The sequence below is a fragment of the Hetaerina americana genome, unplaced genomic scaffold (assembly GCF_022747635.1).
Source record: "Hetaerina americana unplaced genomic scaffold, ioHetAmer1.1.p SCAF_20, whole genome shotgun sequence".
Lineage (NCBI taxonomy): Eukaryota > Metazoa > Arthropoda > Insecta > Odonata > Calopterygidae > Hetaerina > Hetaerina americana.
Window position 1 is genome coordinate 3,497,311 of NW_027286764.1, and position 18,206 is coordinate 3,515,516.

Sequence of the window (18,206 nt, forward strand, 5' to 3'; positions counted from 1 at the left end):
TGTCACGTTTTCAAATTCGCTTCGGCGTGCGCGCGTGGGCATTTGTTGTTTTATTGTCTGCGCGCGAATGCCGAGGCGTTGCCATTGAATGTTTTACGACCCGCCAGGTGGCAGTCGGAGCCCGAGTCGCCCGGGGGGTTCGTCCACGTGAGCCACAACGTCACCAACTTCGAGTTCCTTTACGAGCCTTTTTACGTCGCCGCAGACTCCGTCCCCCCGCACGACGAGCGATTCATGGGCTACGGGTACACGAGGAACACTCAGGTACGTACGCAATCCATTCAAGTCGGCGGGGCGTCCGTCCTCGGAGACCTCCGTGCATGACGTCCGCCTCACCATCACACTCCCTCTCTCTCCTCTCATCCCACTCCTCCATCTGAGGTTCGAAATTCGACTCTAATATGAGACGGCAATCGAAACGAATAGATGAATAGTTTGGCTATTAAGTGCTTCGGCCGTGATAGGAAATGAGCGCGCATTGCCGTCCACTGCTGTCGCATTTCAAACGAAAACTCTCATTCCTGTGTCAAGGCCTCGTTCGAAATTTAACGACCATGGGCACTCGAAAAAAAATTCGCCATTGGCATACGTCATTTGCTAATTGTACACCATGTAGATGGGTAGTGCATCATTTATGTAACCTCGAAGATGTTTTTGGAATTATTAAATCAGTAAATAGTACTTGAGAGACTACATCAGGTGTCGCTGTGGAATTGTCTAATATCCATTTCTTGAAAAAACTTATTATGTTTCTAAAATGGAATTTAAACTTCTCCAGCCACGAAGTACGGCAAACTGCAGCCTCTCGCTGTGTCAAGAGGGCTCCATTTGTGCCTCCGCAAAATTCAACATTTTAAAAATATCTCCTGGACTAAACCTGCAAAAAGCATCACCGAAAACTAAAATGCATTAGTGCTCCGGAAGAAGAATTCATTCCTTATTCCTAGTTAGATATCTTATTTTAAATAAACAGGGTTTAAAACTCCATATTTAGTTCAGGGCGAAGGATATTTCTGATCGGAAGCTCGAGCCTTAAATGCAACGCCTTAAATCTTGTCTTAAATCCGTCTCGAGTGGGTTTGTGACGGGTGATATTAGGTCCCTTCACGTGGCAGGGGGTGTCAGGGTGTCGTTGCAAGGAGCTTTCCTTCGTCCGTGAACGTCTGCGAGACTGTAGTTTCTACGATATGCTCGAATATGGTCTGCCTTAGTTTGGTGCACCGACGCGGATTTGTCACCATTTGCCGTGGAAAAGTGAGGGTGACGCAGTGTCGCCACTGCGGCCGGGTGCCTAAACTCCAGCCAGGTGCTAGCCCTTCGGACTAAGTGCCCCGAACACCCCCGGGGGATGCGTGGTGCTCGCGTTCTTCGACAGCAACGCGGTGGGACCGGGTAATGCATGCATTAATTAATTGGTGATTCGGCCATTTGGAGATTATAAATTCACGCTATTACCTTTACTCGTGCGGAAAGTGAACCTAATTCAAATCTCCGAACTCGTTACCTTTATATTTGAGGGTGATAAAATTAAATTGATTGCCTAGCACCCGCATAGAATAAACAACTCACTAAAAATCTTGGATGCGCGTAAGGAGCGATGAATCGGAGTGTTCGGGGCGTTTACCAATACTGACATCACGTCTGCATCTCACGACACGCCGCAGATCACCGAGAGTCACCGACGATGGCTGAAGTACTGCCTCCTATCATTTCCAAATCGGTCGCATGCGTCACGCTGGAAAGTCGTCTCACTTGTCGCAAAACTTGCGGTGACTCGAGTGTTGTATTTCAGCCGCGTGAGGTCTCCAATCAATTGAATGGTCCATGGCGCTAAAAACATTTTCTTTTGCATTTGATTGTTCAAATCGTTGGCATGCCTATGGATCGGGCACTGGTATCACTCAAATTGACCATAGTCCCAATAACGCCTAAGGGCCTAGGGAAAGTTGAGGGATCTCCTATTCTTGACCCTGGGGAGGCTTTCAGCTGTAGATGAATGCACGGAAAACTACGTTCGACCAAGAATTCGCGCACCAGGTGAACTCGCGCTCGCGTGTTTGCCTCAAATCGTTAGTTTGAAACTGAGACGCAGGGGAGCGTAATCTTAGCGTCATAGGCCGGCTGAGCGTTACTGAGCGTATCAGTAACGGTCAGCCGGTCACATGTCGAGGTAAGCGTTATAATTTATCATTTAAATGTCAAGAAGTATATTATAAAATAGGTGATGCACCTATTTGATTTCATGACGGTTCATCAAAAGTTTTTCCGTATACATAATGCTCACTGTTTACTGATATTTCATATTATATCATTAACACTGGAAGAGCAATTTTACTAGTGAGACAAAAATGCCATGTTCAATAAACCAATTCGGAGAATGATTTGTTCAACCAAAAAAAAGGAGTCTCGAGAAAACATTTCATTTAATGACTAAAACCATCCTTAGAGGCATGAAAATTCGACGCAGTATAAACATGGTTTTGTTCTCATGTTTCCTTCGGCAAATAAAAATAGCCTTCCCATTTTCTTGTCGAAATCCGCACCCCTGCTGCTTGGAGCTGGGCCCTGCTGCAGGGGGGGGGGCGCGTGTGCTAACACCGAGAGTGGGTCCAGGGGATGCCGACCCCGTGGTGCCCAGCTAGCACCTTTTGCGCCGGGGCGGGGAGCGAAGGAATAAACATTTTTCCGCCGCCTTTGTTGATGCCCCAAAGTTACGAACAGCTCACACCTTACTCTTGCATTCCAACTAATATTCCATGCTGACGTGTTGTGGGCTATATTTTTTATTCCAGGTGCTCGCGAGTATTAAAAAGGATTATATTTTGATAAAAGCATAGAAAAGCTCGTAATTGTAACTTAATACAACGTTTTATTTGATTCATCACCTGGTTGTCCCCTCGCGTGAGAGAGGACGACCGGGTGGTGTAGAACCGTGGGTGGCTCCAATGTCTGTTGTGCCTAGATTAAAGACATTGCATCGTCATTGTTAATTCGTAATAAAAACGTGGTTTATAGGTTAGTCCATGTGATGCCCTCGATTCAAATTCCACTACGTTGAATATTGTGATACCATTTACAGGGAATCTCAAAGTGGACTATTTCCAAAAGGAATATTTGGAGAAAAGGTTGCCCCGAATTTTGGGACTGACAAACAAACTTAGGAATAAATTGAAAGAAAGTTAGCATAATCAGAAATACTTCCCTCTGGTGAAGTATGTTGGCTGAAACTCTCATGGATTCAATTTCGTAGAGCTAATGTCGAAACGCGAGCGAGCAACGGAGGGAGGGAGGGAGTTTTTTCGTTTTTGGTGATTAGTGAATCCTTTCTTCCCATTCGGCCTCGGAATTCACTCGCGCCGGCCCGACCTCCCGCCCCCGACCTCTCAAGCGCGGGGCCTCCCGACTGAGTGAAAAATGTCCCCGCGTCAATGGCGCCCCCCCGAGCAACTAACTCAATAGAGAATTTCCATGGCGAAGTAATCGCTTATATTGCTAACTACCGCCCGTGTTTATGGATTGTGCGAATGGCGCTGCAGTGCTGGGGATGCTTATCATTGTGATCTGCTCGGGCGCCGGGAATCATTTCATAAGCGCGCTCGCTGTCCGCGTCGCGTTTGATTGATGGGAGCTATTTAAGGGTTTTTGGGGATTTTCCCAATTTGGCTGATTGCTTGGATAAACTCCAATATTTCACGCTCTACACTCCGCTCCCCCTCGCCCTTCAAGGCATAATATTAATCACGTAGCGACGCTATGATAAAGCTTTTGTTATTCGTCACGGCGACATAATTTTCCCGTGATTCAATCATTTTTATTTTCTTGAATTGCAAACAATAAGAGAGGGAAATAGGGAGGAGGTTGTTGCCCTGTTCCTTCTCCTCCTATAACACCCTCGCGAATATTGGAATATGGTGCACAAGAGCACTGCCCTGGCCCACTCTTGGACTACTACATTTAAATCGGCATGGCGTTTATAATATAAATAAATAAATAAATAAAAAAAATAAAAAAATAAAATATATATATATATATATATATATATATATATAAAAACACAGATGTAGATTTTTAGAATATAGAGACACAAAGAAAGGACACTCACAATTTGTTATTTGACGTTTCGACAGCACGGCTGTCGTCTTCAGAATGGCCTTCTCGGGGAAGAGCGGGGAGGACATGTGCGGGAGAGAGGTTAGGGAAGGAGAGGTAAGGGACCAATAGGAAATGAACAAGGGGGTGGGGGGGATATGTAGGCAGCCAATTGATGCATTCAGTGGGCTTGGTTCAGCCCGGGCGGTTTGAATGATTGGGCCACCCAGATATGCGCCATCTCGCGGGTTCTCACCTCTATTATACTCGCAGATTTGGGAAGGATTTCAATCACCGAAACGGAGAAGCAGTCGTCAAAAGATTGATTGTGGGAAGCGGTGTAAGTAGGGATGGGATAATTAAGAAAGGTGGGAGATTTGGTGGAATATCGGTGGTTATTCATGCGGAGGGAAAGTGCGGTCGTGCATTCGCCCACGTAGAAGGCAGGGCAGAAGTTACAGGAGAGGCGATATATAATATTTTTTGAGGTACAGGTGGCGAGTGGTTGGGAGTTGGTACTGAGTGAGGGGGAGGGTCTTAAAAGATGACAGCATTTGCAGCGTGGGCGGTTGCATGGTGCGGATAGGGGCGGGGGAGAGACGGGGGTGCTTGAAGTTGGATTTGTGGACTTAAAGATGTCTCGCAGGTTCGACGGGCGTTTAAATGAAACAGAGGGACAGTGTGGGAATAAAAGTGATGTGGACTGAGTGTTATTGATAATTGGGAAGAGGTCACGGATTAGATGTTTAATTTTGTGTGTTCCGGGGAAGAAAGTGGTGATAAGATTAGGGCATTTTGGGCGGTTTGGTTTGGGGAGGGGAGTGTATTGGGTTGACGGTTTGAGGATTTTACTATTTAGTAGTTTTTCAGGGTACCCACATTTTCTGAGGGATTTATGCAGCTGGTCCAAGTATTTCTGTTGGGAGGGGGTGTTGTTGCAGAGACGGAAGCCACGGATAGAGAGTGAGAATGGGATGGAGCGCTTTGTGTGAGGAGGATGGCAGCTGTCGAAATGAAGATATTGTAGCTTATTAGTTGGTTTAATGTGGACTGAAGTGTGAAACGTATTGTTTGGAGGTGAATGTCGATATGTAGAAAGGTAATATTTGAGTCGGATATAGAAGAAGTGAATGATACTGAGGAGGAGGAGTTGAGAGAGGAAATGAAAGAGGATAAAGTTTCGCGTCCGTGGGACCAAAGGAGGAAAATATCATCGATAAAGCGGGCCCAGAAGAGTGGCTTTAGGGTTTGTTGTTGCAGAAAGTCGTGTTCTAGTTTACCCATAAAAAGATTGGCGTATGCAGGAGCCATACGCGTGCCCATTGCAGTGCCTTTTATTTGTAAATATATTTTGTCATTGAATTGAAAAGCATTTTTGGTAAGAACGATTTGGCTCAATTCGATGAGGAAATCTGTGGATGGGGTGTGTGGTGTGGATCATAGGGAGAGGTAATGTTTCAGGGCTTCTAAGCCTTCTTTGTGGGGAATGGAGGTGTACAGAGATGTGACGTCTGTCGTGGCCATGAGAATGGTCGTGTTGTGCGGAATTGGGATTGAGTGTAGACGTTCCAGAAAGTGGTGCGAGTCTTTAATATAAGAAGGGAGTGAAGTGGCTATTGGTTGAAGGTGGTGGTCTACTAATGCGGAGATTCGCTCTGTGGGTGAGTTGATGCTGGAGACAATATGGCGTCCGGGGTTATTGGTTTTGTGGATTTTGGGTAGCAAATAGAAATGGGGAGTCTTAGGATTAGGTGGTGAAAGAATGGATATGTCTTTGGGGGAGAGACCTTCTTTGGGACCGAAATTGGAGAGAAAAGAGAGAATATCCTTTTGATAAGAAGGGTTTGGGTCTTGGGGCAGGGGGGAATAGCAGGAAATGTCATTTAATTGGCGCAATGCCTCGGCGTTATAATCTACTTTGTTTAGCACGACAACGGATGACCCTTTGTCCGCCGTCGTGATTATAATATCTTTATTTGATGTTAAACGTCTGAGAGCTTGTCTCTCAGAGGGGGAAAGGTTGTCTGGTGGCTTAGGGGAATCTATGAGTTTTTTATCGGAAATCTTTGTCAGAAGGAGATTGATAAAGATTTCAATTGGGTGGTTTGATGGGAGTGGTTTGAGTTCGTTTTCAGAGGCTGGGCGGAATCGCATAAGTGCTGGGTTAATGGTGGAATAGTTTGAAGGAAAGGCTGGGATTTCCAATGGGCATGGCAGCGTAAATTCCGGCAGAAGTTAAAGTGTCGGTGACGATGTTAACGTGGTTGGTTCTAAGGGTGGGGCAGAAGGAGAGGCCTTTACTTAGTAGCGAAAGCTCGCTATTGTCGAGGGGCACATATAAAGGACGAACACAGGAAACGTGGGGGTGTCGCAATCGAGTAGAGCACCAGAGCCAAGAAGTGTCCTTCGGGACTTGAACCACGGATCTTACGACTCGCCGGGATGATGTTCTAACCACTTGAGCTATCGAGGAAATCTAAATTACACTGAAATCTGCTTGGGAAGGTTTATGCAATCAACTGCCCCGACTTTTCTTCCAGGACATAGTATTCCTTCGTTTTCATATACGCAATTATATAATATATATGCCTATATATGTGTATATATATATAAACCATAAACACAGTCATCAACCCGAAGGTCGGTTTGGTAGGTGATGGCAGAGTTCACCCAGTACTAAGCCCAACGGCGTCTGAAATTCACGCATTCCCGGTGCCAGTTATTGTTTCCCAGGATGACGTGGTACCCGAAAAATCACTTTAGCTTGGGTGGAGCTGCAGGTGCCCAGAGTTCCTCGCCCGGGAATCGAACCCGGGACCCTTCGGTCAGTAGTCCAACGCTCTACCCCCTGGACTACCGCAACTCACACACATATGTATATGTATATGTATATGTATATGTATATGTATATGTATATGTATATGTATATGTATATGTATATATATATATATATATATATATATATATATATATATATATATATATATATATATATATTTATATTAATTACTTATATTTCTTCCGATTAAGACGGAGGTGAATTCCGTCGAACTGATCAATAAATAACGTGTGAGTGATCTTTGAGTGACCGTTGCTGTTCAACCTGTATGCAGAGGAAATGATCATAGAGGCATGGGAAGAACTGGAGGTAGGAATGAAAGTGGGTGGGGAATTCGTAAAATCCTTTAGGTTCGCTAAAGACCAAGCTTTCGTTTGTCAGCCAAACCAAGGTGTTGCAAGTATTGCTTAGTGAATTCGTAATTGAGTGCGAAAGGTATGGTATGAGAATCAATATTAATAAAGCAAATCTAATGCAATTTTCTAGATAGAAAAAGGCTAAGCTAAACATTAAAATAGACGGGCAAGAACTAGAGCAGGTAGAACAGTAGCAGATGACATCGCGGTAGAAGGAGAGGAATGGGGTCCGGCAGTACTGAGAAGCGAATTGTACAGGGCCGTGAAAGATTTGAAGACATCACGGCCCTAGGAGTTGAAAAACTAGGCGGAGAAATAATCAATGCAATCGGGGTCAAATAATCAGGGAACTCGAAGGATAATCTCTTTGCAAAGACCAAAGGTAGCACCGACAGCGGAAAACTACCAAAGGGCCCCGAGGAGGGTGTGATGCTTGCAATGTCGAAAAGGTCAAGAGTTAATAATTGTGAGGAACACAGAACATCGAGGCCGATGTCTTACGCAGAGAAAATACTCAGATAATTAGCCGAAGAATAAAATGGTAGACAGGAGAAAGCCTCGCTTTGAAGGAATCTGAAATACCCCTGAATCGTTCCTTTATGGAACAAACTGTTAATCGGGTAAGCGGAGTTTGAATCAATTGAATTCAAGTAGATACCTTATATATAATTGCCTGAACATAAGTTTGTAAATACTTTTTTCAACACATTTCATTGAACTAACTCAGTGGTGGTCAGAACTAGCTCTGCATACGAGGGTCGCGGCTCTCGCATGAATGAGGAGTAATCAGTGTTTTCTCTTTAAATCGTCGAAAGATCTCTTGGATAGACAAGTAGAAGGTCCGTCCTAAAGGCAGAAGGACTGAGGCGATTAAAACTATTTATTGCCGGAATTGATGCGTTCACTCAAAAGAGTCTTCGAAGTAGCCCCCTTGTGCGTCCACACACCGCTGACAGCGGGTTTTCCACGCCTCGTACGCCTTCTGGAAGCGGCGCCCGGGGTGCTACCAAGCTCCCTCGTCACGGCCTGTTATAATGCTTCCACCGAGCCGTGGTGACATCTTTTCAGCACGAATTTGAGGCGGGGGAAGAGGAAGAAGTCTGGTGGGGCATTGTCGAAAAAATTTGGATCCTCACTCACTTGGTCGATAAGCTGTTAGCAGATCCGCGTGCGAGTTTTCTTTCTTTCGCTCGAGAGTGCTCTCGGCACCAACTTCGCACGCACCTTTATCATGCCCATGTTTTCGGTCACAAGGCGATGTACATCAATTTTAGGGATACAAAGTTCATCAAAAATCATGGGAACACTTAATAAGCGATTCCTGCCCAACAAAGCCCTGGAACCCAGCCAGAGAAACCGTCGCCCGACCGTCCATCTATCCGGTAAAATAAATGTCCTACTACTTTTGCATGATTTTCGTAACTATTTGAGTTCCAAAGGGTGTCCTGAACGTTCGGCGTCTTTAAAATATTCTCTACCCTCCCGAAGCAACTTGTACCACTCCATAACATCCGATCCACCCATGGCGTTATCATCAGAAGCTGCCTTGAGCATGTCATTTGTCTCTTTCCCGGTTTTACCCAGTTTCACGCAAAATGCGATGGCGTAGTGATGTTCTAATAACCGGGTAATGAGAGAGCGTAACGTGATCACGTTATAGAGGTTTCGCAAACGCACTCCACTAGGGCTGGGAGCCAACTGCCATCGGCTTCCAGACCTTCCCTCGATGCCAGCCGGCGAAACCGTCGCCCGACCGTTCGTCTATCCGGTAAAATAAATGTCCTACTACCTCTGGGACAGACCTTTTATGTACACATCAACTTGTATGGCACAGAAACATGACAGGTATTTTAATTAAAAATCGGTGGAAAGGTTAACAAACGAATGTCGTTTTAAAATAATGTCAGCTCAGTTCCCCCAGTCTAATTTCTGCCAGGTCCTCCTCCCCTCGAAGGCGCCGCTCCAGAGAACTACGACGCACGCACGCAGGGAAGGAAAAACGACGTCTCAGGTCCTTCACCCAATCGCGAATGGATATCCGATGTTTTGTTACCCTTCTAACTTTTCGTCCTCGTGCCCCCACTGAACCGGAAAGAGTCCTTCAGGGTCTGTCGATCCGCTTTAGTCCTATAAGGCGCATGCCAATTGCCCCCCCCCGATCCTCCTCTCGAAGAGGAATGGCAAATAGGAAGGCACTCGTTGGACCCTTTCCCGGAATTGGAACGCAATGTTTAGGTAAGCGGATAGGTTCCCGGCGAAGGGAGAAGGGAGGGAAGAAAGTTTTTTATCATGGCAGCCCCTCGCGCTATTTTCTTAAGCGCGGAATGGAAAAAAAGAGCAAGCACAGGGAGTCGGATAGCAACGAACAAAGGAGCGGGGTGAGATGGGGGAAACCTAGTCTCTTTTGCTTATTTTTTGGGAAAATTATTTCTTTATTTCTTCCCTTCGTCTTAATGGAATTGTCTCGCAGCGGCGGACCGTCTCCCTCTTTTGTTCGTTTCGCATTATCGCTCCATCTCGCTTCTTTTATTATTTTCTCATTTTTTTCCTTTTCTTCCCCCTCACTTTATTCCTCTTTCCTCCTCTTCACCCTCGCTCGGAATTTAATGTCGCGTAAAGAGTCGCTCGGGAGAGCGCCCCCCACTCCTCTTCCCCCCCTCCGCCCACGCGACCCTTCAATTCCCTCGTCTGACGTTCACGAGAAGGCGAGAGGGAGGGGAGGTTGCGAGAGAGAATCCTCGAGGACCACTCCCCCCACCCTCCTGGGTGTGCTTGAGTGCGAGGGTGTAATTGGTGCAGTGGACTGCATCTCGAAATTGATGGCGCTGTTGATTCTGTTTGGTTGAGCCGCTGTTCATTTGCTTTTTTCTCAATTCTCTCATTTTGCAAGATTTCGGGTCACCGAATCCTTTTGTCGTAAGTAATTAGCTTTTGGGTGTGTTTTTTAATTCAATTTTTAGACGTCTGCGGAGCCACGTGCTTCTTCATTCATTACGTTTCTTTACCTCTGGCAGCGTCGCATCGAAATGCCCGAAGACAGTAATCTCGTACGATTTACGTTTCGGGTGCTCAATATGGGATTAGCGCTGTTATAGACATTTCATCCAATGGCGGCATCTTGTATTTTCCATTTTATGATATTACATGAACATTGAACAAAACATAGCTGTTTCCAGGCACAATAAAGAAAATATGGTGATTATCTACTTCCCGTAAATATGCTGAGAGGTCTTGAAAATTATCATATAATCCCACTTGGTTCGTTGATTTAGTCATGAGCAGTCTGTTTGTCTCCACAGCTTTTACAGAGACATTTTAAGGTAGATACCTACGCATATTCAAAAGAGAATAAGATGCCCACGACATATCGAAACCCCATATTGATTTGAGTGCGTAATGAAAGTCTGTTTAATAGGAATTGTGATGTCCGTTTCTAAGAAGGCTGCGTCATAATCAGCTGGACCTGTTGCGTCTTTCTCTTTCTTATGATTGTTAAATGGTACTTTTAATTAGGATTTTGATTTTTCATGCTAGATTATGCTTGTGCCTTTTGCTGACTGTGCACGAATAGTTGATGAGTACTGGTCATTTTACAGTGCTGTCCTATGGTACTTGTGCCGAGTGACTTCATGAGGAGAGTATGTAGTTAGTGTGCGCCATAAAAGTCGTTCTCACGCTCTCGAGGAAAATTATTGATGAAGTAGCATCAGGGGTTGTAGGAAGGCAGCATATGGCAACAGCTCAGTTGCAATACATTAGCTTGGAATCGTTTTCTTACATCCTCATTGGAAGGAAATGAATAGACATCTTTTAAGAACAAACGAAAGTGTTTCAGATACTAAGAGTGTTCGATGGCGGTGATAGCAGCTTAGATGTAAGGAGATGGGTGCTGGGTACCACCTATATTGCAAGCCCGGAGTTGATCCAGTGGCTCCTACAGAGCAGTTACTCCGATGGTTAATTACAGACTTATTACATGTGCTGAGGTTGCTCTCCTTGCTGCCACTTTTCACGAACTAAGAGACTACTTTAAATCGTTTGTTTGGGTGAGCCTTTGACTTGACGTAGAGAGAGTATCCGGCCGCGGTTGCAACGGGTGGGACGAATGCACACAGAAACCAGGCGTTGGCTTTTCTGTCGGGAAGGAATTAATGAAATCGAAGGCGTAGGAGACGACGAGGTGGCCGGTGCTTTCGCGCGATACTCGGCCTCCACTTAGCGAGCGAGTGAGAGGAGCTGCTGACGGAGTAGGGACGGCCGCGGGGCGAAAGGAATCGCCCCGGCCGCGGGTAGTCCTCGACGGGATTTCGCTCGTGGGCGAATATCCTGCTTTCTCGCCTCTCTGATGATATTCCGGTAATTTCCTCGAGGGCGTCCGAGGGAACACTGAAGTTTGCTGTCGTATGCGGAGGACAGAACTGTGTCTCTGTCTCCTTTCTGAGGCGAGGGCTATGCATTCAGCGTCCATCCTCCACAGTAGGGACGATCGGAACACCTAGCGTTAAAGCAGGTAGAACGGGCACCACACCTATCCATCTATTATTCCTCTTACCTTCGAGTCTACTGATGAGTTTGTTCCCTTCATTCCACTTGAAGTTATTTCCAAAAGCACCCAACTTCAACGGAGCGGCCATTAGGTAATGGTAACTTGTTGGATCCACTGTAAAAACATGAAACGGAAAGTCGACAGCATTAGCTTCCCAAGAATTTGGAGAGTACAGTGAATATAGTGCTTAACGATTTACCTGAAACGTCATCAAATCGGCCGGATATTGAGCACAGAAGTGGGTGAAGGCTCTCGGAGTCTTCGATGAAATTCTTGCATAACCGATTCAGCCGATGGGGATAAATGCGAGATGGCTGCAATTTTGAGAGTGGGTGTATGCAGTGCTGAAGAGTGGGAGTATTGGGAATGTACAAATGGTTAGCTGCTCAACACTAATATACAAATGACATTGATACCAACATTCGAACATCGGTGCTCATCCGTTCAAAAATTATTCTCGCTCACTAGAAAAATAAAATATCTGAACGCGTGAATATGCCGAGCTGCGGGCGAGTGAAGAAGCTTATTCAGTCGCTCACGAAAAAAATTACTCAGTTTTATGTTAAAAATCAATTCTTTAAAACACCGCCATTTTTGAAGAGGTTATTTATCTTAGACTGACGGTCGTCGAACGTAACTGAATGATCCCTCTTCGCACAATGGGTTTTTACGCATACGAGGAGTCACGACCACTGCAAGCTTAAGTTCAAGTTCTAAGTATTTAATTTTTTCGCAGGGTCAGATACAGTTGCGAGGAAGAATAGGTACCCTAATTTTCTATTTAAGCAGACGATGGCTGACATATTTGGTTCTTATGATTATAAGTGATCTACCTGTTATGTTAGGTTTTGGATTGACACAACTACGAAATAATTCTCTTGTCTCTCCTAATAAAACACAACCCAACAGTCTCCTCTACAATAAGCCTCTCTTCTCCTCCATATACTTCCTTCCTCCCTCCATTCCATGCAACATATCCATTCCTGCCCCTTCCTCGTACTCCTAACGTTGTCCTCTCTATCACAGTCTTCAGCTTAACATAGCCAATCAAAACGCTTTGTATCCACTTTTCTTACGCCTATCATCCTGCTTTAATTAAAATGTTTCCTGGCGTTTATAAATACGCTACATCAAAGTTTTAACGAGCCTCTTCTTCACATTCTTATACAACAACATCCTTGTAAACAAGTCCCTCTTCTCTTTTGAAAGCTTTTTGCATAACGAAATTCTTCGTCTGGTGCTTCTACTCCTTTGACCATTTTGGTCCAAAACACTTCCGACATACGTAAACTGTTCTACCTGTATAGTTTTTGCTCTCCTATTCTAATGTTAAGCTTAGCGTTTTTCTCCCTGGAAAGCCGCATAGCCTTTGTTTTATTTATATTGATTCTCATCCCATATCTGTCGCACTGAATTTCCAATTCACTCAGCATTCTTTGCACATCCCTTGGCTGACTGACAAACTAAAGCTTGGTCATCAGCAACCCTAACTGATTTTACGAATTCCCCGCCCACTTTCATTCCTACCTCGAGTTCTTCCCATGGCTCTTTAATTATTTCCTCTGCATACAGGTTGAACAGCAACGGTGATAATGGGCAACCCTGCCTTACACCTCTTCCTAACACGGCCCAACCGGACTTCCCGTTTTCCACCCGCACCTGAGCAGTCTGAGACATGTACAGGTGTAGGATTAGCCTCCTCTCCCTCTAATCTATTCCTGATTTCTAATATGTAATAATTAGTTTTTCCCATTTCACTCTATCAAACGCTTTTTTAAATTTACGAAACAGGCAAATACGTCCTGATTTTATTCCATATTCCTCTCGAATAGTGATCTCACTACTGCAATGTCATCACGCGTGTGTCTCTCTTTTTTGAACCCAAACTGATCGTTTTCTTAGAAAATCACTTACCCTGCTCGCCATTTTTTTGGCGATCCTTAGAATCACTTCACCTGGGTGCTCTTGTACAAGGCCTGTTCAAAATGTATTTGGGCTGAGTCGATTGAAAAACATTATTGCCAGAAGTGATACATTCACTCAAATGCCTTCGAAGAAGCACCCTTGTGCGTCCACACCCGGATGCCACCGGTTTTTCCACGCCTCGTACACCTTTTGCACAGAGGCGACCGGAATGCTGCTTAGCTCCCTCGTGGCGTGGGACATCAGTAGCATTATGGGACAATTCTAACGCTTCCACCGACCCGTGGTGGCGTCATTTTAGCTACAATTTTAGGATGGGGAAGAGGAAGAAGTCATGTGGGGCATTGTCAAAAAAATTGAATCCTCGCTCACACGGTCGAGCAGCTCATGGCAGAGCCGCGGGTGAGTATCCTTCTGTTCGTCCGAGAGCACTCGCGGCACCAACTTCGTACACACCATCCTCATGCCCATGTCATCGGTCATCAGTCGATATATATCCCTTTTAATAATGACATGTTCATCAGATATTAATTCCTAACCCGCCACCACTGCCTTTTCTTTTTAAAACGGACACTACACCTCATAACTCCTAAATTGTGATTTGAGTCCGCATCCGCCACCTGGAAACCGTGGAATTGATCACGCTGTTCATAAATCTGTGACCAGAGTATAGTCAAACCAATACATTACTAAGTCACCTGAAATTTTCCATTTATACCGACACCTTTTGTGATGCCCTAACCAAATGCAGGTGATGATTATTCCCTGTCTCCTACAAAACTCAATTTCTTTCTCCCCGCGGTCTTTTCTTGTGCCTAAACCGTATTCCCCCTAATCACAATATCTTCTTTCGCTTACCGTTGTGTTCCAATTCCCCATCACTATCAAATTTTTCCCTGCAGGAACACACGCAATTATGCCCTCTAAATGATCGTATACCCTAACGACTTCTTCCTCCCTATAATTACTTGGTGGCATGTTTACCAGAACAATGTCCAAGTTCGTCGGTTCTGCTTTTATCTCGACTAGCAGTATTCTATCCATTCATCTACATCTACATCTACTTAATAACCCGAAAGCCGCCGCAAGGCGGGTGGCGGGGTATTAAGTAGGTGGGTCTCCCAGCGGGGTATCCATTGCTTGTTCTTTGTTGATTACGCTTCTTCCTACCTCTTTATTTAATACTATGGCAATCCCTCGTTGGCTCTCGTATATATCACTCTATAATTATCACTCCAGCAATCCCCGCTATCTTTCCATCTCACCTCGCATAGACCTAAAATATCTATATTTCCTCTTTCTATTTCTCTCTTAATATTCTCTAGTTTTCTTGTCCTCAGCACTGTCCTAAAATTCCACGTTCCTATTCTAACTAATTTGGTCTTCTTCTTCTGCGTCTTCTGTCCTGCTGCTGCCGGTTTTCCCTTGCAAGGGTTTCGTGGGATGACGACCGCGGAAGCCTTGCTTCCCCCGTTGCCGGGCACGACACACGGCCGATTGGGCCGAGCCCCGTAGTTGGCAGGACTCATATTTTCTATTCTGCCCAGCTTTATATTGTTGGGAATGATAATTGAGGTGGTTTCCCGTTGCCTTCCTCAATAGTGTTTTTAACGTGACACCATCACTCAATGGCCGCCCCACTGGGGTCAGATGCCTTTGCAGCCGCCTCACCGAGGAACAGACGCCGCGTGGACTACATTTCGCCTGGCTCCTTGTCTTCGACCTGTCTGGCATGGGTTTCCCTACCAGGAGCAATTATTATAACTCCAGCCAGCACAGCTCTAGGGGTCATCGGAATGCCCAAGCGCTTCCACCACGTCAAGGTTTTATTTCAGGTGAGAGAGATTTGGTAGTAAATGATCGGACATCCAACTGCGTGGTCCAATAAAAAAATGAAGGAAATGTACGTTTTGCATGGCTCGTATTACTTTATGATACTCTCTGGAAAAAAAATTGAAAAGGTAAGCACATTGAGTAGTCAACAGGGGTTTACGTTTTCTATTCAGGGTTTCCCTGTTGAGTAATTAAGTTTCCATTTCTCGGCAGATACGAGATCGTAATTCGGCAACAAAAGTAACAGGTTCTCTGCACACAATTTAGAAATTATAGGTTCAAAAAAGGTGCGACTCATGCACACGTATTACTCATAGAAATATCAAGAATTTCTTAAAGGGCAAGAAAGAAGATTTTTACCGAATGAATTCGGAAAATATTTGACGAAAAGTATTATAGCTTCCTTGTGCTCACAATTTTGCTCTTGTTTACTATTAGCTATCGGGGAAATGCCTTTAATTATATTTATTTATCACCGCAAATTATGCTTAAATTAATGATTCAAACGGATTTTTAATTTTAGGAATATCTTCAATGAGTCGTTTCTGTGGTTGTGACGAATACGGGGCCGTTATTTCACATAATATTCCGCCGTGTACACTTAAACCTGAATTAATTGAGCAGAGGTAGTTTAGCGGAATTTATTATAACAACATACTCAAATGTATTTGCTGGATTTATTGACGAAGAGAAGGCCTTAAGTAAGTACTTCCAATGAAGTTCAGAGGGTTAACTGTAAGGATCAAGGAAGCGCATTGTTTTCATAAGATTACAAGTACCTGTACTGCACTTACGTTGTTGATTTTGACACTAGACGTCGTCACGAGGTGGCAATACATGTTCACAAGATATTATCCGACAATAGCAGCCTGCATGGAAAGCGCGTTCCTATTTGAAGTAATAGTGTCCGGGATATGTCGTGCTTCCATTACCGTTAGCATGAGACAAATGCACGTGGTAATACCCAAAACGGTCTCCCTGCCCTGAGGAATATTTGATGCTAGCGTTAAGGATGTTGTAAAACGTCCGTTATGGAAAACCCCTCAAGATACTCCTTATCATTGTCTGTGGTTTATTCTTCCAATGTTAAGACAGCCGTCTACTTGGCAGACCTTACGCATGGGTAGCTGATTATAATATTAGAAGGTTTTATTTGTTCTAGATATTGAATATTATTATATATATATATATATATATATATATATATATATATATATATAATATATTTTTTTTCAATTAATATGTGGGTCTTTTTTTAATTTTCACCATGTTTTTTTGTGAATTAGTTGTAATGTGAGTTGAAGTTAAGACAATGTTTCTATAACTTCCTCAGGAATCTCCATATGTGCAGAGAATTATGTCTTGTTTAAGTGCACCATGACATTGGTCAGAAACGGTTATGCACTTTGAAATCCGTAAGGGACGCAACTTGTATCGAAATGGTGCAACTTGTATCGAAATGAGAACCGCTAATGCAAAGTTACACCGTGAGATTTGCTGCCTGGGTCTCCTGCGCGGAGCATCCTGGGCAGAAAGGAGACTCGCTCTCTCTCACTCCTCCCTTTCTATGATCATGAGTCATAAACGCTGCGTGTAATACCTTTTCCTCTCGTTGGCCGCCTGCGTGGCTTGAAATCAATATCGCTAACTGATTTTAATTACTAGATAGATGATCTTAAGTTATGCCAAATCACAGTTAATTCAGGTAATTTCAAACTATTATTTTCGAGCAGTGAGCATCATTTTATAATCAGTTGAATCTCTCGCAGGTAAAATATTATTTGAGGATTTCATCTATGCGAAAAATGAGTCGTCTTACGTGAGAATCGCCATTTCATAGCAGCACTGTCAAAGTGAAAGACAGCGGTTATTTCGCTGTCTTTCACTTTGAAAGCTTTCACTTGGCAGAACACACTTAGAATGTAAGGTAAGTAGTTGTGACCTATGATAAGCATACAGTGATTTATTTTGTAGCTTTGTTCCATCTTATTTGACTGTATGTTCCCTAAAGCATGGCTATATAATCAGCCATTTTTTCATGGACACAGACCACGAAACCCAAAATGAAACTTACTTTCAAACCTTCGGATGACGCCTCCACTCCTAGTAATTTCATTTGTGGCCGAATGTGACAACGGGAAGGGAACATCCGCCAAGTGAGTGAGCGTTGATAAAAGAGAAGGCGATGGAATTATAAAGGTAGCTAGCATGGCAGTCGAGTCTCACTAGGAGAGCAAGCGATTACTGCTTACCAATTTGATGAAGCATTCGGCACTCACGCTCGGTTTGACGCCCGGGGAGGGTTTTTTGGGACCCCGCGAAATATCGTCAGGCAAAGGTGGAGAATAATAGACCAGAAATGACATATTTGAATAATCATATTTGCTTCTCTCAATTTGCGAATGGAAGAAACCTAAGATTAAGCATCCTGCCGACAGTGCTAATTAAAAATATTTGTTCCTTTTTGAAGTTCATTTTAAGAGCCTTAATGGTTCTTTTACAACACTATACTAATCCTAGGTTAGTAATTTTACCCTTATCCCAAGCATTCCACTTTGAACATTTGCGGGTGATTTTGGGCTCCTATAGAAATCAAATATCATGCTGTTAAACCGGAGTA

General features: G+C 44.2%; 1 protein-coding gene across 1 annotated transcript in view; it reads left to right on the forward strand.

Moving 5' to 3' along the window:
- Positions 1-18,206, forward strand: part of LOC139688564 (beta-1,4-glucuronyltransferase 1) — a 242,876-nt gene that overhangs the window by 140,360 nt on the left and 84,310 nt on the right. The window contains exon 3 of the mRNA XM_071586116.1: positions 108-264. Within this exon, the coding sequence (XP_071442217.1) occupies positions 108-264 (157 nt within the window). The remainder of the gene's footprint in view (positions 1-107; positions 265-18,206) is intronic.